At 34.2% G+C, this 25,258-nt stretch overlaps 1 protein-coding gene across 5 annotated transcripts in view; it reads left to right on the top strand.

Moving 5' to 3' along the window:
- The window catches only part of LOC149786879 (uncharacterized), a 62,622-nt gene extending 42,051 nt beyond the window's left edge, over positions 1-20,571 (top strand). For 2 of the 5 annotated variants that reach the window (XM_089977395.1, XM_089977396.1), the window contains 6 exons: positions 4,251-4,415; positions 4,938-5,113; positions 7,127-7,220; positions 13,597-13,698; positions 14,279-14,422; positions 18,591-20,571. In XM_089977395.1, coding sequence (XP_089833521.1) covers positions 4,251-4,415; positions 4,938-5,113; positions 7,127-7,220; positions 13,597-13,698; positions 14,279-14,422; positions 18,591-18,787 — 878 coding nt within the window. In that variant the 3' untranslated portion in view covers positions 18,788-20,571. Of the gene's footprint in view, positions 1-4,250; positions 4,416-4,937; positions 5,114-7,126; positions 7,221-13,596; positions 13,699-14,278; positions 14,423-15,483; positions 15,555-18,590 lie in introns of all 5 variants that reach the window. The other 3 variants (XM_089977398.1, XM_089977399.1, XM_089977397.1) reach the window with 3 other exon arrangements.
- The last annotated feature ends 4,687 nt before the right edge of the window (positions 20,572-25,258 follow it).

Genomic DNA, 25,258 nt, shown 5'->3' with positions numbered 1-25,258 from the left:
AGCATAAGCATAAATTCGCATGGTCGTTTAAAATTGAGCCAAGGGTTTGTTTCAGATTTTACTTAAAGATAATAATTCAACCTCCTGTTTCTAAAAATGATATCTACACCACACTATCATCGAATATTTAAGCCTTCCACAATTCAACTGTGCAACCATGTCTGGCTCTTACCCCCACCCCCAATAATAATGCGGGCGCCTCAGTGATGAACACTTGCGTTACCGATTGAAACAATATGTACAAACATAAATGTTCTTCTTATTATTTTATTGCTGATTGGGTGGATCAAGATAAGCATACACGATTGAGAACCAAATGCAGTAGCTTAATTCATGATTTTATTCCTAAAAGACATTTGCCCTGTCTGTCAAATATTTTGATTGTTAAATTTAAAAGAGATTTAATTGGATAAGGATTACAGCTTTTCTTAATGCTTATATACACTTATAGACTAGGATTCTTTTGCCAACCAAATCGTTTTCTCATTTCAATGCATTCTTTCTGTTCTGCATAGATTAAAAAAAAGATCAATTATACTAATTTTTATCTTTTTACAGATTAAATTTCATGAAGGTCACAAAATTTAATGAACACAGCAAAGTTAGCAATCATTTGAAAGAAGTGCAAAACACTGACAGCAACAGGAAGAAGTCAGACAAAACTGCATTGCCATGCTAGAGGAAATTCCGACTCCAGTAAAGGGTATGTATAAGACGCTTCAAATCTTTTGACATGATAACATATGCATTTCAGACTCTACAATTGGACTCCCAATACATTTTTTTTTTTAAATATAAAAATTGGAAATCAGATTTTGAATTTCTTTATATATTGCAAATGTACATATTTTGGAAAAATGTATCCTAAAAGTTTTGGAGAAATCTTCCAGAGGACTGTTCAAGAAATAGAGATGTCAGTTTTTTGGAAATTTCTAATGTGTACCCATCATTCCTAACGATTGGTTACCAGAGTATACAATCAAAAGGAAATTGTATTAAATGTCAAGCTGAACTGCTTTGTTGTAGGTTCACATGTTCCAACCCCAAAAAGAGCTGTAAGCATAATTATTACTAATATAAGTGGCAAAAATCATAATCTGAGCACAATGAGTATAAATTACATGCCATTATTACAGAAAACTGTATGAAAAATGTATATGCAGTTATTATTTTTGTCACAAATCAGCTGAACTCGTGTGGATTAGTAGTATGGATGAGAACAGACACAAAAGAAATTGATAAATTATTTGTGCATAACAGTCATTTCGACTAGTGTACATGTCTACAGTAACTTTTGCAAATTGTCATAAAGTCCATAAATGTTGATTGTTGTATTATCCTCAACCTGCCATGATTCATTCCATAACGACGGTCCAGCGCAACATGTTTTTAAGTTTAACAAAATCTCTTTTCTCTAACATTTTTCAGTTACATAACATCCATCAGTTGCATTGATACATCCCGGGTTATTTTTGTTGTTGTTTTTTCTTCTTTTTTTAAAAATGATATCTGGTGCCATTTATTTTCTATTTAAGCTGGACTACTATGTGTGTAGTATCATAATAGAATGAATCTAGGGCAAATGGTTTCACATTCAAGAACCTGTCTGTTTTCTTGGAACTGTTTGATGTAAAGTTCATGCAGAAGTTACAAATGCATTAATTTTTATTTGATTTTTTCAAAACTGTTATTAAGTAGCAAACTTTTTTTATCTTTATATTTCAGTCTGTATAGTTGTCCATTTCATTCATTTTTTGTCCTAACATGGTGGTATAAGAAGTGCATGTTACAGTAGCCAAGTTAAACCAGACATTCATATTGTGCTTAATTTTATTTGACCCAGATAATGTCACCAGGATCTGAAAACAAGAGTGTTTTAAGTCATGAGAAAATTGGCACATGAACCATGGACAGGCATGAAGTTAGGATGGTCAGGCTTGAAATATCAGCGTTGATTCTTAAATAGGTCACTTGAGAAAGGATTGTATTATTATACAGACCACGTATAACAAGTAAATTGTAAGCAACCATATGAGCCCCTGTGAACACTTTTTTTTAACGGGTACCCAATTGTTCGTTTTATTACCCAGATTATTATCTATGGGAGAATACCCGGGTACACATTGGCATCTTTATCCAGAAGTAGTCAAATTTGGAATATGCAACATGGCTTGCAGATATCTCATCAACAGTGCAGTTTATATGTTTGCTACTGAACTATGGTAATTCTATTGGTAGAGCTATTTGACTCATAGTCCAAAGGATGAATTTTCAGACTGGGTTGGCTGCGTAAGTGTGTCCTTGGGGAAACAGTTGGCTTCTATTTTCACAGTGTGATAAAGTGCCATCTAATCCAAACTACAATTATGTATTTTGCCTTTACCTTGTAAAACGAATCTTTAAAAATCAACCTTACATAATGTTTCAAATGCTGTGATCAGAAAAAACAAAACAAACCTCTACCAACTTTTTCATTTCCATTTCAGGTTTCATTTTTCAACAGTTCAAAACTGAGCCTGCTAACTTAAATTCAGTGGTCAACAGGAAGTGCATTGATTCAAAGAGAACAATCTCCAAGTGAAAATATTGTTGCAGACTGGCAGATAATGAAATTCAGAAGCAGGAATGTCAATTACACGTTTTGTTTGCTTCAAATTTTCTGGAACAGTGAAGAATGGTCTTCATGTGAAGCAAATTTCCAGCAGTATCTTTCATTATGACCTTAAAGTGTTTAGAATGAATGTGATGTATTAATATAACAGGTACATTCATTCATACATACATACGTACATACATACATACATACATACATACATACATATTCTAGTTGTCTTACCTTATTAAAAGATCACTAATTGAACTCGAATTATATGCTTATGATTACTAGATTTGAATAATGATCTTACTCTGTTTAATTCTTGTATTCAATAAAAACTAAATACTATAGTTGTTTTGTGTTGTTTTTGCTCATGTGAGCAAAATCTTGCTCACATGAGCGAGGTGTGGCTCACGTGAGCAGATCTTGCTCACGTGAGCGAGGTGTGGCTCATGTGAGTGAGGTGTGGCTCATGTGAGCGAGGTGTGGCTCACATGAGCAAGATATTGCTCTTGTTAACAATTCCTGCACATGTGATTTTCTTGTTAGAATCTATTTGCTCACGTGAGTTCTACCTAATTTGCATGTTAAATTGCACATGAGACTAACCTGAGTTAGATCTCACGTGAGAATCTCATGTGCAGAAGGGTAGGCATTTTGGTGTGGGGTCAGCACATTTTCCTGGTGTTATGCAGACCTTCTGGGATAATGGACATTTTGAACACTTGTTTGTAACTAAATAGCTCGAACAATATCTTCACAAGTATAATAGTGAATATATCTTAATATCATGGCACCATGTACCTTAGAGTTGCAGCCAGTGCCCAATGTATGGAAAAAATAATGATTTGTAATACAAAGTAAAGAAAAAACAAATAGTCCAGTACATGAAATTCAAGGTCAAGGTTTTTCATGTCACAAAATAGTGCCAGTTGGCATATTCCTTGTGGACAATAAACAGCCTTGCAGTAACAGACTGTCTTGAAAAATAACACTATTTATCATGTATGTTTGGGATGTATGGCTTTAAACAAATCCTGTAGAGATTTATACTTTGATATGGCAAAAAGAAACAGCAGTAGGAAACAAATTTTTATTTGGGCCTAAGTGGAACAAAAACTTCTGTGATGTTTTAATTAAGTGTATTGTATGCCTGTGAAATTGAAATTCATCAATTATTATACGTTTTGTAATATGAAAAATAATTATCTTCATATGCTCACAAATTTACATAACATGCAATCGCATATAATATTTTTGCAAATATCCATCACTATTGATTTCTAATTTTTGCGAAGACTGTAAAATTGAATTCAACTGGGAATCCAATATGCAAATCTTGAGAGACGAAATAATGTACAACTCTTCAGTCAGTAGAAAGCAAATGAATATATCATGAGACCGTTTTTGCAATTCCCAAATATAGCAGTAGGGATCCAGAGGAAAGTAGTCACTCATCAAAGGAATCTGACCTGTACTCATACATCTGAAAGTTATTTTAGTGTATTTTAATGGAGATATTATTTACAAAGCTTATTAATAATTTCCTCACCACCTGTAAGACTTAAATTTAGAATTGTATAATGTGCTTAGGTATTCAAGTGTTACCACTTCTTGCCAAAAGGAAATAACTCTTTAATAAATTAAATTTCAGGGGAAGCCACTGGTGGCACCGCTGTCCCACTTTTTACAGCAAGTGACTGCATCAGAAGTCCACAGTATCAGGCCTACCATGTGCGCCAATCCACCTTCACAAGATGGCCATCAAATATGACACAAAAACCAGAACAAGTTGCCCAGGCAGGATTTTATTACACTGGTAAGTCATGTTTCTAACTCTTCAGGTAACTTCGTTCTTTCAGTATGTTTTAACTCATTACCCTCAAAATAATTTCAACAGATTTGCTAAATTTGAACTAATATGTTATTTTAAACTGACCGTAATTGGCCAAGGTAAGAAATTTATTGACCTATACAATTCCCAACTATGAATGTTGAACAATTCATTGAAATGTATCCTTGCTATAGACATTGATATTAGTGTATATCCCTAATCATGACATTTGATCAATGTTCTGGAATTTATTCATTGATGATGAATGAGTATGTATCATACACATCATATTACCTTGTTTATAGATCGTTCAAAGAAAACTTGAAAATCCCACAACAGGAACATAATGTTTTGTGTGATTTGATTTGCATTTTGTACATTGATCCTTCACTTTTTAGCCCTGTCCAGCTTATTTGTACCATATTAGTACTAAAATGAGCTCACTTGATGACAGAAAAGTCTACAGACCTATATTTTATAGCCTTTTAATAAAATGTGGTTCCACAGGACTTCAAGATGTTGTAAGATGTTTTGCGTGTGATGGTGGTCTCAAGAATTGGGATCCAGAGGATGATCCCTGGATTGAACACGCTCGTTGGTTCCCACAATGCCCTTTTGTGCAGAAGGTCAAAGGTCAGGAATTTGTCAACCTTGTGCGAAGAATGACTGAAGAGTCTGACGAGGTACATCTTTACTTTAAAGTTAACTTAAAATTTATAAAAAGTTTTAGAATCATTTTTTCACATTAGCTTGTGTAATTGCATATTAATTATTCCAGGACCTTTCACCATTTTAATTATTCTGTGGCCTTCCAGATTTTAAATTATTATGTGGCCTTCCAGTTTTGAAATTATTGTGGCCTTCCAGCTTTGAAATTATTATGTGGCCTTCCAGCTTTGAAATTATTTTGTGACTATCCAGCTTTGAAATTATTCTGTGGCCTTCCAGCTTTGAAATTATTTTGTGACTATCCAGCTTTGAAATTATTCTGTAGCCTTCCAGCTTTGAAATTATTTTGTGGCCTTTCAGCATTTAAATTATTTTTTAGCCTTTCAGCATTTAAATTATTCCACAGCCTTTCATCATTTAAATCATTCCAGGTCATTTTAGCGTTTAAATTATTTTGGGGCCTCTTTGTACTTGTTGATGATATTTGTAATTTCATTTCTTTAGAACCATCAGCAGAGGGAAATTAGTTGTTTTGTTCGACAAGTTTTCTTTGTTTTTATGTAACAAATGTCTATTAAATTTATAAATAAAGTTTTGGGTATTTTTCTACTATATATAATAGATTGTAATGGTGATTTTGCAAGACTCTTAAATGTTATTTACCAAATTGAAAGCCTATGTAATCTAGTTTGATAGTAATGGTTAAAAGATTTATTAAAATTTCCAATTCTAGTAGAAATATTTATTCCTTACCACAACATTTTCGTCACCTTTTTCTTCTCCATGTGTACACCTTACTGATTGTGCTTGATTTTCATATGTTCCTCACCCCTATAACTCATGCAAAACACATGCTACATAACTCGTCAGTTGTCTCACAATTGAGAACTGTATGACTGAAGTTCTAAATCTGTCATTTGAGACTTGGTACACATGATGTTTGAAGTGGAGAGTTCTAAATCTGTCATATGCGACTTGGTAGACATGAGGATAGAAATGGAATTCTAAATCTGTCACATGTGATTCGGTACACGTGATGTTAGAAGTGGTGTTCGAAATTTTACATATGTGACTTGGTACACATGATGTTAGAAGTGGAGTTCTAAATCTGTCACATGTGATTCGGTACACGTCATGTTAGAAGTGGTGTTCTAAATTTTACATATGTGACTTGGTACACATGATGTTAGAAGTGGAGTTCTAAATCTGTCATAATGTGACTCAGTACACAAGATGTTAGAAGTGGTGTTCTAAATTTTACATATGTGACTCAGTACACAAGATGTTAGAAGTGGAGTTCTAAATCTGTCATAATGTGACTCAGTACACAAGAGGTTAGAAGTGGAGTTCTAAATCTGTCATAATGTGACTCAGTACACAAGAGGTTAGAAGTGGTATTCTAAATCTGTCACATGTGATTCGGTACACGTGATGTTAGAAGTGGAGTTCTAAATCTTTCATAATGTGACTCAGTACACAAGATGTTAGAAGTGGTATTCTAAATCTGTCATGTGACTCGGTACACATGATGTTAGAAGCAGAGTTCTAAATCTTTCATATGTGACTTGGTACACACGATGCAAGAAGTGGAGTTCTAAATCTGTAATGAGACTTGGTACGCTTGGGTACAATTAATACAGTTTGATAATAATGTTGTACAAAAATGTGAATAGTGGTTTAGTAGAGGTATTTCCATGCCTAAATTACCATACTTCGATTCATACCTTTGTGCTTTTTACGAACTGTATCTCCTACTTTTTCCTCTCCACTGGGTCTTTGTATGATGCATATAACACTTTTTTACATAAAGTCTATTGCTAGACAGTGTGAAGACTTTTATTCTTGTATTAAATACTGAATTCTAGTCATGAATGATGGTTCAACGTGTGCATCTCGGTTGTGTCAGCTGCTATACATTTTTACAATCACTTGATTTAACATTTTGTTAGATGTAAGTGTAAACAAACCTTATTTGGATAAATACTTTATAATTAGGTCTTTCCTGGTGGGTATTTTCATTGATTTAGGAAGAAGATGCTGTGGTTCATTCGACATTTCAGAGGAACAATCCGATGGCTCATCCCCCAGATCTGCAGCAGCTAAATCTAGGAAATGATACAGGTAAGAGTTGCAATGGAGCAAGGCATTACATTTCATTCACCATTGCTTATACTGATTGTTGTTATCAACCTTATCTCTTATACACTCGAAATGAATTTGGGACGTATTTTTAATGTGTATTCAATTCTAATTAAGTCACTGTTATGTTTTAACAGATGTCCAATTATGCAGTCAAACTGATACACACTACTAATTAATGACAATACATCATCCCCATTGTACAGCAAGAAAACTAGAAAACACATTTAATTCAATAAGATAATGCTTGTTGATAGCTTATTCAAAAGTAGATATTTAATGATTATATGCCTGCACTTACCCTTATATACAAAAGCATTAATAATTGCTAGATGAGATGTATGAATGCTGCCATATGTATACATCAGCATTGAATCTCAAGTGGCATTGATGTCCTGCTGTGTTGTTGTACTTATTTTGCCCTGGACGTGTATTGGATGAAGCTGTTGACATGGTTCCCACGCTATCGGGAAAAAGTTGGGAGAAATGATAATTTTTTCCCGACTGTGAAAAGTCTTGGACTTTTGCAAATATTGATGAAAGTTGGGAAAATTCTGGGAATTTTCTGCCACCACTTGATGCCCAAAACAATTAAGTAAATGAGTTTAATTTATCGAGTTCTAACCAGAATATTCGGAGGGTGCAGTATGGATTATTTGGTTGCTTGCAATAAACATATATGCTGAGTCAATCCAAACACCCAGTGGATTAGATTCATCTAGTAGACTTTTATATTCAAAGTCAGCTCGATATCCATATCTTTCCTTACATGGAAGGTATGAAAACCGATCTAGCATCACAAGAGGCCAACATGGTGGTGGCAAAGTGTAGCCACTTACCGGATGGCCTAGCAAACTTTAAACGTTGCTAGATCGAATGAGACATGCATGAAATTGATATGAAAGTTACTTATTTTCTCAGAAATTGTGGGTAGTAAAATTGATGGGTCTTTAAACTGATGAAAGACGAGATAAAACTATGTCGTTGATGAAATGTAACCTGGTGCTCGCGATTTGCATTGCTAGTCGCATGAGTACTGTACACATATCTAACAACCCACCTTTTCAAATGTTGTAGAGAAAGAAAAAAATATTAAATGGAAGTCTTATACTGGTAGTAATAAAAAATACAAAAATGAAAGAAAACAAAATTCTCCATATTTATATTTCGGAGTATTGTTGTATCTAGTTGTATCACGTGACCACCACGTTGACATGTGATCTCTGCTTGATAAATCAGACTGTACAGATTGCTGGGTTTTACAAAAAGTATCCGACTTTCATTTAATATAATTGAATTTCTATACAACAACATTATAAAGGAGTTTGTTGTTGATATCACGTGAATATTGGACTTACGATGTCCACATTTGAGATTTGTGAAGTCATGTGACTAATAATGCAAATGGCGAGTACTGGGTCAGGTTTCATCTGCGCCGTAGTTTCATCTTGTTTGACTGCAGATTCATGACATAACGATTATAACACTTGCCATTTCTGAGAAAATAATGGGGAAAATAAAGGTTAATTCGCCAGATTGTATTCATGCGATTGTTGTCTGAGAGTAATGCATTGGTACGTCACTGTCTTTTAAATGTATATGTGTAGTTTTTCAGTCTTCTTGCGATTCTAAAGTGATGGAAGACGCGTGAGAAAAGTCTAATCGAGCAGAGGGTTGTGGTCATAATTGCACTCCTTGTGTTCATTTATATTACCAATAAGGTGATTTCATCTTGTCAGATTTTGACCTACTTTATTAATAAAACATCAGACTCCTGTACAAGAACCTGTAACCAAGAAAATCCTATTTACTATGTATCTGTTAGAATCATACAAATACCTACATCTTATTTAGGATGGAAATGTATTCCTTAAAAAAAAATTATGCATCTTAAAGTTTCCAATTTTGCAAGAAGTTGTCCCATACGTACAAAATCGTCTGCTGCCCAACATGTCAGCTTGCCAGGAGAACAGGATTCTCACAAATTTCCCTCCATATAGTCTGTTTCTAAATTCTTTAGTATATTTTCCCCATAAACAAGAAGTTGTAAACACATTACACCCTATTCGTTATTGTTTCTCTTCCATATAATAGCTCATTTTTAAAAAAATAAAATATTGAATTTTACTAAAAAATTTTACAAGATCGGTTTAGTTGCCATTTATTGGCATTGTTATGCTCAATTTTGTAAAACTAGCCATAAATCTGATCAAATTACTTGATTGAACTGCTGACAGAAACAGTCAAAAGTAATGTATTTCATTTCTATAGCCTGATGGATAAACATTACATCTTTTCAAAGCTGTGCACAGATATGGCCGACATATCGCGAGACATGAAAACACGGTGGTGGTATCCCGTGTGTCCAAAATTAATATTATTTTGAAAAGAATATTGTGGTGACAATTGGCTCTTTTCGAATGGTAAGCATTACGGTATTTTATTTTCATCGATCGGTCAAATTCAGTATGCGTTTTACTTTGGTATTGGAGACAGAAACATTAGGTGCGCAGAAATGCCCGACAGCATTGTATATATTAAAAAACGATACAAGCTCCTGTGTTAGTACATATTTGGGGACTGATTTAAAGAATTACAAGAAGGCAAGTTGATTTTACAGAAAATTCAGTCCTTGGTTATACAGCAGTATATAATTTTATAGGTCTTTTGTCAAAATTTAAATCAACCCTTTTGAAAATGATTTTCAAGTGATGGATTTTTAACCGGATCATCTTAAAGAGATTAGGTTGTTGAAAAAATCTTTTTTTGGATTTTATTGGTACAGATAAATTCAGGGTTAAACTCTTTTCATTACAATGCAAGATTCTAATTTTTTGCGTTTATTGTTTTCATAATGTAATAGGAAATGTTAAATTCTATGAAATTCATTTATATATATTGCTATAGAATTCTATAGGATTAAAAGTTAGAAATGAAACAAAACATAATTTATGTTCCTTATGTTGTTCTCACTTAGAAACATAATGCAGCAAAATAAAGTTAGAATTTTTATTCTGTTCATTGAAATAACTTTACATGCTAATTTATAGGAATATAATCAAACTTGTTTTGTGTGATACATTTTGTGGTCTTGTACATGATCATCTTTTCTGACTTCGATGTTTTAGGAGAGTCTTGAAAGAGAAACATCTTTAGACTTAGAAAATGCCTGTTTTGTAATCTAAAATGTTCTTTAGTTCCATTAAGTAATTGTCATATGTGAACCTTGAAAAAATCAATTTCAACCTAGAAAAACCCTGGGAATGACCTGAAAATTTTTATCTTTAGAAAGCGTGGGAACCATGTATTGAATTTTGTTACATTCTTCACTTACAAAGAAGTGAGAAATTTTACGAATAGAAAAATCAGAATGCTCTTTTCCACAGTGCATCTTATTCACTCAAAGCAATACACACGGATGGGTTTTCAACTTGTTTGCTCCATAGAAACCACTGCATATTCTCACTTTTGCATGTCAGTCAAAATACATTTAATAATCGGTGTAATTTCATTCCTTTTCTTGCCAAACTTTTATTATAATATGTCTTATTCATGAATTGACAAATGTTACACTGAATGATTTGCCTAAGTAGCTATTATTAATTGCTCTTCACAGTTGGTTCTCACGCAAGGACACTCATATACATTAACATTGGTTGATTAAGAGTGTGATTTGACCTGGACAAGAAAGAAAACATTAAAGTTACTGTACAGAATTGCTCCAATTTACTGTCAAGTTTTCGATATGGAACTACTTCTTTTTCTGTTATTTCAGTGTGTTATCTTTTCTATGGTCTAAACTTTTTCTTAATCTAAGATGGTGGTTGAAGCTCTGTCCTTTACAGCCTGGGTTAACTGCCTCAGTGCATTTTTGGGAAGTGCACATAGATCCATTTCCTCTGCATGATGTAGTCAATAAAATTTTAAAGGGCCATTAAACCAACAAAACAAACAAAAACCTTATGGCTTGGGCTTTAACCACGTATGAGGGATTCAGAAAACATTTTATATTGAAACGAAATGTGTAATCACTACATTATTATAAACTCTTGAATGGATGTAAAACACCAGTTAGTAAGAGAATAACAAGTTGAGAATAAATATAATTTTCTTTAAAATCCTTTTCTTCTATTCAGCATGTGACCTCAACTTTATTTTCCAATTTATATTCTGTTTTAACTATGTCCATTCATTTGATAAGTTACTGATGAGTGCCCAGAGTGAAAAACTTGTATAATTTTTACGTGTCTTACCAACAAGATGTATTTTGAGCATGACCGCTAGTTACGTGTCTTACCAACAAGGATGTATTTTGTGCATGACTGCTAGTTCCTGGCACTATATTCGTGTTCACAAGCATCTTATGTCGACTCTCGTCATCTGCCGGTAATCTAGCCATGTCATAATTTTGAGCAAATGTTATAATGGCTGCCATTAGATAATTTCTTATTTTATAGCAACTCCACCTTTTTTCTCATTTTCTCATCTCAGTCATGAGGCCGCGACAGACCTGCCAACTCTTATGATTTTGCCGTAAGTCTTATGAAAATTACCCTTAATTACGAACTTAGGCGTACTAGCAAAAACTAAGGAAAAATATAGTTGCCGAAAATTCTGGCTAACTGGTTCATCCATATTTTATTTGGATCCGGGTTTCTTCTGAGATTAGCGAAATTAGTCAGAGAATCAGACTAACTTTACAGCAGCACCCCCAGATGCTTTAAACTGCACCTATTTGTTCATGTGAAGCATCTACATGATCAAACTGTTGATTATAGATTTTTTTTTTAATGGCCTCCAGAAAGCGATGCATGTTTAAGACGAAAGGGAAGATAAGCATCTAGAAAAGTGTTAATAATCAACACAGAAGAATAAAAAGGAGTATTCAGATTCTTGTGAATAAAAGCTGGAAAGGACGCAATTAAGTTTATTGGACATCACGTCCCAATTTGAGTATGTCTCGTGGCGGGAGATATGATTGCTGCCATCATATGAAATGGAAAAGAATTTCCAAGAATTAGGTAAAGTTGAGAGATAGCAACAACCCATTGAGCTGCATAGGGTTTGGAACTAGAGTTTGTGCAACTGTACTAATGGAAAATAAAATCTACGTGTACTTTACAAACTTTTCAGTTGAACATAATGTTTATCGTCGATGCATCAAACTTTTAATTATGTTTTCCAGCTTTGCAATAACAGTTATTGATATTTTGTTACACCTTGCTGAAAACTGGTCAATATTACTGGGAAAAAAATCAATTGCCTTACTGAGATGGACTCATCAGGGTTGGCAAGTCTGCCACTAGTAGCCAAGTGGTCTAAAGTGCTCACTGTTCCGGATCACTGCCATCTCACCTGTCTGCATGAGTTCAAGTCCCAGGCTCAGCTAACATGGGTATGTGAGAAAGCATGCCAGTAGCTTCTCATAAGTCAGTGGTTCTTCATGGGGGTTTTTCCGGGGTTCTTCCTCCATCAGTTATACTGGCTGCCATGTTTAGCCCATCTTATGCTGAAAAATGGCATTTAAACATACAACAACAGCATCATATCAGTCTTACTATGGTCATCCCATCTGAACTATTTAGGTAAATCTTCTTTAATATGCTTCTAACTTTCATTGGAAAAAATTAAAACCTAGGTTCATTCTTTCTCTGATAGTATCTTGTTCATTGGATCAGCCGAGGATACGCTGTGATCAAAAGTTTAAATGAACATTTCAACATGTCTTTCCACAAAAGTAATAAAGCTTTATAAATTAACTGCCATGTTTTGTGGTAATGTAAACAGTTTTTCATGTAAGTGTTTTAACATCATATAATTCAGAATTTTCTAGTTTACATGTTTTAACTACGCTTGATATATATCAAACATGCCCAGTCTTCCAAATGATTGATGAAATGTTTTATCTTGTTAATAAGGGTAAACACTTCAAAAAACATATGTAAGCATTAAATTACAATATTGCACTGAACATTGCAAGAATGGCTTTGATGTGGTATTTACAATGCTGTAATCAGATTTTGATAATTGATACTTTTAATCCTTGTGCATTGCCAAAGAAAGTCGCAGCAAATATTTTAATTCAGTGATTTTCTCTGTTATTCAGAGTAGACACTTTGGAACTTAGTGGCAAGGATTAAATTACAATATTGTACTTAATTTGTGAATGTTGCACTGATAGGTCTGATGTGTTACTTATAATTCTCTAGTCAGATATAAACATTTGATTGTTTTAATCCCTGTGCATTGCGAAAGACAGTCAACACAAATATTTTAATAAAATGATTTTCTCCATTACCATCATATATATTTGGCAGTATGATAAAATGTTACAAATATAAACATCATTGGTTTGTAGATGAGCCAAGTCAGCTGGATACAGATGCTGCGCAAAGTGTCATTAAGATGGGGTATTCAAAGAGCACAGTTGCCATAGCAATTGAAGAATTAATAAGTAAAGGTACATAGTGAGTTTATGTACATCTTCCTGAATCGTTCCAGGAGTCCTTTCCAGCAATTATTAGTGGTCTATCATTTGTACAATTCCAGCTCCACTTTGCTGTCCTTCAGAATACAAGTAAATTTAAGTTAGAACCGTATGTACTGGACGATCAGTATCAGAAGTTGTTACAGTTTGTCATAGCGAATTGAACATTAAAGAACATGTATGATTCAAATACGTTTTCAAATTGATGTTGTTTGTAGAAATGTGACGTTCTCCCTACATTATGAATTATTTGTTTGATGACAGTAGCAGTCATGAGAAAGACCCAAAATCAGGGAGAAAAATAAGAGGTTTCAGTTTTTAGATTTATCGATAGTTACTTGAAAGCATGCATTATGAACCAACAGTAATGGCTAAAAGTGATTTATACACGTACATGTATTAAGTTAAACATATTTGGCCATGAAATGTGTAGTTATTATAATTGTATTCTGGTTCATTATTGAAATTTGTAATAAACTGCATGTACTCAGATTTGCTAAAAATTATATCTAAATATGCCAATATAAATAATAAAATGATCAGTCTTTATCAGGTAAAAAGGAGTATACAGCACAGGACATCATGGAAGTTATATTGGAGAAGGAGGACAGAGGAGAACTGTGGCCAAAAGACGGCAATTCAGAATTACCTCAAATACCATCTCAGAGCTTCAGATCCATGCTGTCTTCTACAGAAGGTATTGTAGTTTACCTTATAACAATATCAGAAAGTCCAGAAGAAAATAAGCATTGAGTTTTGCCAAGTCTGTATATTTAATTGACACAAACATCATTTATCACATACTGAAAAGCTTGCCATAAGATTTTAAGATCTAGCCCTTTCACATTATTTGCATCAAAAATATCAATTGAAATCTTAAACTTTCAGTTGCAGAGAAAATGGATCTTCAATGTAAAGCTAAGCCATTATGTGGCTCTGGATGGCTGTTCACATTTTTATATCGTACAAGATAGAATGAATGCAAGAGAGTGCTATTGACAGTTTGAATATTTTGTGAGACTACTAGAAAACAGTTTTGGAAAAATTCAATTTCTGTGTCTGTGTGTGTGTTTGTGTGTGATTTTGGATTTTTAACATAGCTTTAACAATTTTTCAGTCATATCGCTACAATGTCTGCAGTGTAGCAGTTTATAATGATGTATAGCACTGGGGCATCATGCTGCAGACATGTAGCATCATGTCCCACCCAGACACATTATCCTGACACCAGGCTGACCAGTCCTAACACTAACCACTTAAAGCTGAGCGCCTAGCAAGGCAGTGGTTAGTACCATTTTTTATAAGTCTTTGATATGAATCGACTGGGGTTCGAACCCTCGACCTCCCACATCCGAGGCGGATATTCTAACCACAAGGCCAGTGTGTGTGTGTTTGTGCATATGTATAATTACATGGATATAGTTTTTTAGCCATTGCCTTGAACGTATCCAGTAATTACATTCTGAAATGATAAACCTTGTTCATTAAATCATGTCCTCTGCAACGTTATCCATGTTAACATCACTACTAAGTTTTAAGATCATTCCATGCAATAATTCATGTTTATACTATATGTACTCGGTCACTTCTGCGTGCAGATATTTTTTCCATGAACTTCTCTTTGTAATTATAACTGCCTTACACCCCCTTATGGCTCATTGCATGAATAATGCTCACAAGTGTTTAGCATATTTTCTGTGCACTACATTTCAGAGTTGCAGCTGTGAATGCATATACATCTTTTCTCTTTTTTTTCAGTAATAGTTGCCTTGTCACAGCTTGCTGCCTGGGTTAATGGTGGTGTCAGTTAATTTTCATGGCTTTGACTGGTTAGAGTTGTATAGGATGAGTGTGCATCAACCTTCTTCAGTGTCTGAATATTATTAGACATTATCCCTCTTTCTGATTAAACATCTTTACTAACATGCAATTACAATACTGTAATCTAGTTACTCCTGCCAGTTAAAATTCATTACAAGTTATAGCTTCTACAGTGCTCTTTAAGTCATATTGCCAAAATACACTGCATACACATGTGATAATTTTTATATGCGTACAGAATATGTTTAGAATATACGTACAATTCAAAATGTTTCTGCTTGAAAATAAAATATTGCTTAAAACCAATGTAACATGCAGATATGCATATTAGAAATAGAGGGCATAATTCAAATCAAATAAGAGAATGAAAACACATATACATGCACTATATATATAGTGTATCATTCTTTGCGTCCACTTCTCCCTGTCAAACTCTCACTTCTCCCTGTTCTGTCCAAAAGGAGAAGTCACTTTTCCCTGAAATTAAAGTCTAGCTTGACCCCTGTAATAATAACAATCTTTTTTAAATGTATCATGGCATGGCTTATTGTCGCATGGGGGATTTGATTTCACCAGCTGTTGATCAAAGAAACCTCCAAAAACACCCTTCGCAGGTAGATCTCTACCAAAATTCATTTTAACAAAAATCTCAGTGATGAAGTCATGGGATCATGGTTTTCACCCATCGTTTCCTTTGATGGCAGTAATTACCAAAACCAATTTGCCACAAGTCCTGCTGAATTTGCAACATTGGTAGATACTGATTAATATATCACATGTTTCTGTAATTTCTCTACGTGGAAAAAGCCTTATGTCTGTCTGCATGGGTTCGAGTCTCAGGCTCAGCCAATATGGATATGTGAGAAAGCTTACCGGTAGCGTCTCATGGGTTAACAGGGTTTTCCTGGGTTCTTCCTCCACCATTTATACTGGCCGCCATGTATAGCCTATCTTGTGCTGAAAAATGGCATTAAACCCTATAACAGCAACAACTTACGTCAAACCCTCGTACTTCATACATGCCATCGATTACACTTTTGGCGTAATCATTATGCCTTTTCTCGCCTAATTTGATCTTAAGCTGTCCTGTATATGGGTTACACTTTTCTGTTACATTAAAAAAATAAAAACAATAAAGAAATAAAAAGTTGTGTTTTGTCATTTATATTATCATCTCTTTAAATCCACTTATCACAAAAAGAAAGATTGCAGTGTAAGAAATGTGTAAGAGCTAACTTGACTATTATAGATCTACATGCACTTTCCTAATTAGCTATGTATAGCAACTTTATATGACCCATTTCCAAGAAAACAGACAGGTTTCTTTAATTTGAACCTCTCTCCCGATTCATTATATAGTTAAGAAAGTTAGAGGACCAGTCTGTGTTTTTAAAGAAAAAAAGCCAGATATTACATGAAACAGGCCTTTATGGTTTGACTTGTTGATCAAAATTCGTAGAGCAGATGGGTCTTTTTAAGCTTCAAAACAGAGAATAGACAAACAATCACCTTATTGCAGAATTCGTGAACTTCATGATTAATCGGCAAAAGTTAGAAATGTAGATTCTTTAAAGTGAGTGCTGAATATCAATATGTTTTCCGTTTGTGCTGTGTTTGTATTCCGGTTCTTATTCATATGAATTTTGTCCAATTTTGCTAAGTATTTTGACCTGTAATTCCAGGTTAGTAGTAAAAACAAATGTACATTTTTCATACAGTGTGCCATAATTAGCCTCAACAAAGTAGGGCTAATAATATTGATGCTAGTAATGTATAGATTACACATTTTTAGGCTCAGATAATAATCTTAATAATAAGATTTAATGGCGACTTTGTTTTAATTTTTCAATGGCTTATGGAGTTTGGACAGTTCTAAAGAATTCACTAATTTCCTATTGATTGGGCTAGGTCGCATGAATAGGCAAAATCTAGATAAATTGAGTAGTAACATCCGTCACATGGGGAATGTTGTAAAATATATTTGTATTAAAAGATGTATACATGTATAAGGAGAAAACTGAGCAACCAGATTCATTCCTGTTTTAGAGTCGTCATTTCTAATGTTCCTGTTTTAAGTCTGCAGATGTGTTTTTTTATAGATAGTTCCCGAATGATGTCATTAGCAGCCATATTTGTGGTATGCTGGCAGATTTACCATTGACTTTATATAGTGTTTGGAAATTTAAATAAATTCATTGAATCTCAAGATACTGTTACAAAGAATAATACATGGACAGAATGCAAATCAGGCTTTCTGTTAGTATCTATATTTGTAATTTTTAAGTTGATTTTGCTTCAGTGTGACTTGTTCAGAATGGTCAGTTTTGGTGGTCACATATTGGAGAAACTGCCAGGTTGCCCATCGTCTAGGTAAAATGGGCAGAATATCATCAGCTAGTAACTTTGTCCGGAAGCAACTATTGTACGTAGATATTATTCGAGAAGAAAAACATTGGTTTTGACTGTTCGGTGGAAATAAAAAGTGCTCATTATTTGGACTGTCATATTATTCTGGAACTGTTGTGAATTATATGAGTTCTGGACAATGCCATATTGACAAAGTCACAATTCTTGGCAGAACAATACTTTTCAGGTTTTGAAATTTATATGGAATGTTTCATTATTTTATACTTCAACAGAACTTTGTAATGATTATTTTAGATTCACTTTAAAATACATGTCACTTGATTATCTCATCTTTTATACTTCAACACAACTTTGTAATGATTTTTTTTAGATTCACTTTAAAATACATGTCACACATCACAATCTTAATATAACTGAGAATGATACATAGTCAGCTGCAAATCTTGATCAGTTTATTTTCTAACCAAACATGAGCTGAGTTTACTTGTCTATTTCACACTTTACGTTTGTTTCACATACAGTCTCATATTACAAGTTTTTTAAACTCCAAGCAATATTTGGATTGATTTCAAGCTTCCATTTTGACCTTCATTATGAAGACATGCATTTTAGGATATATAAGCATGACTCTTAAATATTATGTCAGATACTTATACAAATATGTTTTTTTTTTTCAGACATAGGGACAATACTGAGAGAGAATGAATCTCTGAAATCAATCGTCACATGTATGAAGTGCAAAGTTCAAGCAAAAGACATTCTCTTCCTACCCTGCACACATCACTGTCTTTGTCATATTTGCGCTGAAAAGTGCTCATTGTGTCCAGTATGTTACAAGATCATAAAGCAAAAGATAAAAACTTTTATGATATAAGGCACTATCTACAGACTGTAGCATGAAGGACAAATTTCTTATTCACATGATGAAAACAAAAGATATTTGTCAAGGATGACTGAATGGATTCATCTACAATGAATGTACTGAATAATTTTACAAGATACATGATTTGAAAATCAACAAATAATGGAACCATGTGATATGTGTGCATGGTGATACATTGTATCATTTATATACCACAAGATGTAGAAACATTTCATTAATAGAAATGAGGCTTGCCGAGTTTCTTTTTAATTACAAATTTATACAGTGGGTGGCATATTAAAATACAGCATAAATAATATACATATATTTTATTTCCACTATATACAAGTGCTGTGAAGTACAGAAACTTGCGTCCCACAGAAGAATTTAAGATTGACTAAAAGAAACTGTATGAAAATGAAAGAGTGAACTTTCCACATCCATTCCCAGTGTGTCCACTTCAAAATGTATTTCTGCACTTATTGTAGCTATTCACAATCCTTTGGGAAATTGTTCATTTGGTTCGTTTTAAGCTCTGCTTTTATTCATTTTATTAAATAAGTGAAAGAGTTAGGATTTAAACATGAAAGCTGGTTTGAATGAAGAAAGTAGGGCACTACAAACACTGCATGGTGAGTGTCCCAGACAGCAAAATCACGGTCATAAAATCATCAGCAAGTGTGGAATAGGTTAAGCAAACCGATGAACCAGAAAGAGGTAATTCAAACATTGAAATACATTTACAGTTGATGTAACTTATCATTTTGCTTTAGTTACACTTGTTACTGACTATAAGTTGTTTTTTTATCTTTCATCTCTCTCTCTCTCCTCCTTTATCCGGTTGTTAGTTTTATGTTCATTGGTCCCACTATGCTGTCTTTGATGGTTATTCTCCAGTGGCTTGTGACATTTGTCCAGAAAGAATAATAGAGAGAGATTTTGATAAATTGGGGTCAAACTGACTTGCTGGCAGACAAAACCAAGAAAGGGAAGGGGTAGGGGATGGGTGTGAATGGAGAAATGGACCATAAGATAGTAATTATAGCCAATCATTATGTTTCTCTGTTGCTTGATTAAGTCTGTTTTACTATCATATATCCAGAGAGCAAGAGAGACATTAAAATATTTTAAGACTTGGAAATGATCTCGGGTGGGTTTAATTTTGTTGTTTTTGTTTTTTAACCCTATTATAGGTTGAAAATGAAAACAAAATAAAGCTTCAAATATAATTCAATATGTGTGTGCCAAGGAATTTACAGTTACGTCCATCAGATCCCATTAGTTTATTGCAACTATATCTCATGCATAGAGTACCAGTGTAGAAGAATCCCATGGAAAGTGTACACATACTATTATGACGACTCAGGTTGCTCAGGGTTACTTGGTGTAAGTTCTAATTCTAGATTTTTCTCCATCTCAGATTCTTTCTTTTTGCACTCTACATATTTCCTCCTCTTTTATCCCTTATTAATGAGACAGAGATTAAAGAGATTAAAGAGAAAGCAGAGGTGATTTAGTTGAAACATGTTTAATTCAATTTCAAAACGGAGATTAATACTATTTGTCTCATTATTTTGTTCTTTTATTAAGATTATTATGCTGAAATTCATCTCTTTTCTAGAGAGTATAGAAGCAATAATGTTGTATATTTAAAGCCATAATCATATGTGTATTCATATACCATTGGCAAATCATAATTTGATATACTAGCAGCATTGGCATATCCTTTTACTTTGAAAGTCATGTTATTGTTATTGAATCTCCTCATTACTCAAAATAAACTATCTTGCTCTGTTTTTATTGGATTGTCATACTGTTGCATCGATCCTTGCGTGATGCGAAAAACGTTTCTCCCTTTCTAAAACTTAAATAATTAACCAAAGCTGATTAATGGAATAAGAAAATATGAGAGCAGAACAATGATTATTTTTGACCTCTGTAACCTGAGTTTTGAACCCAAGTCCTGGTACATCAGAAGATGTTGTTGTTGTAGGGTTTAACGCCATTTTTCTGCACACGATATGATATGTGGCGGCCAGTATAACTGGTGGGAGTTGAACCCTGGAAAACCCCGGGAAGAACCACCGACCCACGAGAAGCTACTGCCAAGCTTTCTCACATACCTACGTTAGCCGAGCCTGGGACTCGAGCCCATGCAGACCGGTGAGCTTGGAGTGATCTGGAAAAGTAGGCGCTTTAGACCTCTTGGCCACGGTACATGACAGGGAAGAGTCTGGCATACATTAAAGCAATAGTTCAAAACGGTCAGTGGTGGTCGCGCAGATCTTCACAAGAAGACACCAAAAGAAATCAAGAGACGGTGTCAACCGGAAGTCAGTAATAGTTTAGGAAGACAGTAAAATATTGGAACTGCAAAATAAACTAAGGATCAAAAGCGAAATTTACCAATGCCTAATGAAAGATTAGTCCTTATATTTTGACATATGCCGAAAAGATCATTCGTGATGCAGTCGACTGGAAGGTCATGGTAAATGTAATAGTTGTAAAGTTACATGGTTGTGAATCTAACATCGATTATGCTATATCTAGCATCGTTTTTTTTAAACTTAAACCTCGTGCTTCTTGATATAGGTATTCTCAAGAAAGTGTGGTTAAGAGGTCACCATTGTCAAAAGCTCGTTTAACTCGCTCTCACTGTTTCTCAATAGGTTGTCGTGTGATTGAGCGATTCTGGTTGCAAATATCAGTATGTTTTTTCCTTGGGATATTTTCTCTTCGTACCGTGGAATAAACAGTTTAGAAGGAAATCAGATTTTTTTAGTTTCATTGAGAAAACGGTTGACACAATTTCTAGGATATGTTGGAACCTAATCATAATATTCTAGACAGCCCCTGTTATATTTTCATGCTTAGCTATTTACGTTCAAACGTTGGGTTATTAGCAACCAAGTCCACTGACGTTTGAATTGGAAAGAATTTAATTAGTTGCAACTCTAACTTAAGTATCATGAGCAATACTTTGAAATCAGTTCAGACCACTCTCAACTGAAGGTTGCAGGGACAATGGAAATAAAAAAGTATTTATAGACAAGGAAGAGCTGATTAATGTTAACAAAATTCAGAGGAACTGGCAAGAAGTTAAATTGACTCTGAAAGGGGTTGATAAAATCCAAGGTATCAGCGTATGCTAGAAAAACAAAACTTAGGCAGGGTAGAGTCAGACCGTTTGACAAAACTATTTGCAAAAATGTGAACAGAATTAATTAAAAAAATTGGAGGAAAAAAACAAACATACGATTACAGCCATTAGTGTTTGAAAAGTGAAAGAAAACTGCAGAAAATATCCAACTCAGAACATGAATGTGAAACAAGAACTAAAACAACAGCACATTGGACAAATGAGGCAAAATAGTTGATAAGCCAGACACAAGAAATGAAAATCTGATAAACCAAATTACCCAGTTAGTTAAAAAAAAAACAATAAACTATAATAAAGATGTGCCGCGGCCTCTTCACCCAAACAGTCTGGTATAATTACTTTTAAAAAATTGTTTAATACCAATTTAAATAATCCGAGCCTTTATGGAGTTTAGTCCGTTTAATCGAGGGATAATTTGGTATAGGAATACATTTTGTTATGTATATTTGATTTAATTTATATTTGATTTAATTTAATTGTTTGTAAGTTTTTAAAAAAAAATATTCCGTTACATGCTATTGTAATGTAATTTTAATTACCGGAATAGAGTTCAGTTCTGACAGATTTTTAAAAATATTTTTGACGTAAACAACTTTATAGAAACATTGTATCAAATGCTGACCTAGTTCCTGACCTTGATCCAGAACCAGTGATAGTTTGTAGTAAACACTTTTTTTTTTTTTTATAGAATTCTTTCTCAGGGTAAGATTCATAAAGTATAATCAAGGCCATACTTGGACTACGTGTTAAATAGCATGTATCGTTTGGGTTTTTCCAGAGGATTGACCCACATCCAGGCATCGGTTTTGCACTGTAGCTAGATTGTTGATTTGAGAAATAAGTTGTACTTGCCTTAACACGGGAGACGTCCAGATGTTTTATGCTATGACCAGTTATTGGGCTAATTTTATTGTATTTTAAAGAAAGGTGATTCTTTTACCTGGATATACTAGTGCTCTAAATTAATTCTTGGACAGGACATTTATCGATATTTATACAGAATTCAAACTGGAATGTTATTTTCTGTTATTCAACAAAGTACTGTTGACACATCAGTACGACGCTAACCACAAGATACGTCATCTCCTTCCATTTTGGATTTCATCGGGATTCGAAATCAGTTTTATTGGGACTTTTTGTTTCCATAAAATCTATTTTTTAGTTTTTGGATTTGATTCGTAAAACCATAAGTTCTTTTTCTCATTTTCAACTTGTTTTTCTAGAGAAATAAATTATTTTTTTAAAAAAATTAAAGCTTGTTGTCTTCACTTTTTTCTTGTTACGTTTTATTAGAGCCTAAACACGTAACAATTTATGGAAATAATATTCTCTATTAAAGTTGATATCCAATGGATCAAAGGTTTTTGCGGTGACATGTAGCAGACAAAAGAAAAATTTAATATGAACTTCCGGAAAAAGTGCTCCATTCTTATCTTTTGAACTAAATTGATATCTCCCTTCAAAATGTGTGAACTCAACTGCCAGAAAAAACTCGTTTACTGACTGCCATTCTGAAAATTCAAACTATTGATAGGAAATTCTCATTTTTCTTTTTTTTTGGGTCTTTTTAAGTAAAAAAAAAACTAAAGGCAACATTTGAAAATTTGACAGAGGGGTAAGAAGGACAAATAAAAGCCCGCCATTCTTAACAGTACATTTAACTTTTAATTTAATTTAAGACGTTGATGCGCTTTAACTGATTTGAGATTCAGGACATCAGAAAGGAACAGGGACACCAGGTGGTGTAGAGGGACACAAAAACACTGAAAACCATTAAACAGTTTATCTGTAACATCTGTGTCACATATTAAATATTATATTATACTGGATTGTGGCCAAGAGCAAACTTAGGTGGGCACAATTCTTGGGCGTGGTGACTGAAATGTCTTGACAATTGTCTATACAGATAAATGAAAGAATTTCAATGATGGCTATGACGTTCGACAATTCGAGCAGACATGAGCAAACTTGCAGTTTTGCCTCTTAAAGTTAAACTAGGGGGATGGAGATGAAAGGCTTTCTTTTACCGTATGCAAGTTGGCTTGATGTGGAAGTATTTGAAATTGACCGTCAACTTACGGTCATAAGCTATAAATCAGATCAAATTGTAGCCTATGAGTTTTGAAGGATTTACAGATTTGTGGAGACGCAATTAACCGTCATAGGTGCGCTAAACATTAACAGGACTCTTAGCAGCCGCAGCAATAATAATGAAAATATGCGTGATCATGTCAAATACGCATTCATGATTCTTGACGAAGACAGGAAAAACGTCCGCCTATAGAGGCATCCAGCTATCGTAATCTGTCCGTAATTTTTTTTTTATTCACGCACTGAATTCTTTACTTATAACTTTTAGCTGGATCTTCAGCTGGGTCAACCGGTCTGGTGGCCTAGTGGTTAGAGAGTCCGCCTACGATGCGGCAGATCGCGGGTTCAAACCCTGGTCGAGTCGTACCAGAATGGTACAAATGGTTCTAATATCTGCCTTGCTAGGCGCTCAGCATTAAGAGGTTAGTGTTAGGACTGGCTTGCCTGGTGTCAAGATAATGTGACTGGGTGGGACATCGTGGGACTTGTCTGCGGCATGATAGTAGTGAATGGGGATACTTTACGTACAATGGGAATTAGCATTACAGACCCCCCCTGGGTCAGATTACGTACAATGGAAATTTAACATGGCGAAAAATCGTGGGTCAGATTACGTACAATGGGAATTAACATGGCGATAAATCGTGGGTCACTTTACGTACAAGGGGAATTTAACATGGGAATAAATCGTGGGTCACTTTACGTACAAGGGGAATTTAACATGGGAATAAATCGTGGGTCTGTCTAGCGACAAGGGAAATTAACATGGGGGAATAGAGTTTGGGCTTGTCTAGGGACAAGGGGAATTGAACATGGGGGAATAAAGTGTGGGTCTATCTAGGGACTAGGGGAATTTAACATATGGAAATTGAACATGGTGGGTCTGTATAGCGTCAAGGGGAATTGAACATGGTGGGATTGTCTAGGGACAATGATGGTAGAGGGTCAAACACAACAGAGACAGAAACATACATACACTAGTACAAGCGTGAGATTTATATATAAAGCATTACCAAGACCTGAAATCTTGCTGGGGTGTTCAAAAATTTGCATAATTGTAATGATGCTATAAATAGCTATAATCAAGGAAATGCTCAACGACAAAATGGATGTGACTAAAAGTAACGCTAAAATGACGAAATTGTCCCAGAATTTAAAGGAAAATAAACATATCCCCGAAAATTAAGTTACAATGGTTTAAACTAAAATGGATAAAATTAGTAACTACTTAC

This window comes from Sinohyriopsis cumingii, chromosome 12 (assembly GCF_028554795.1).
Source record: "Sinohyriopsis cumingii isolate HCF-2022 chromosome 12, ASM2855479v2, whole genome shotgun sequence".
Classification (NCBI taxonomy): domain Eukaryota; kingdom Metazoa; phylum Mollusca; class Bivalvia; order Unionida; family Unionidae; genus Sinohyriopsis; species Sinohyriopsis cumingii.
Note: the sequence above shows the minus strand (reverse complement) of the source record. Positions and strands in the feature narration are given on the sequence as shown.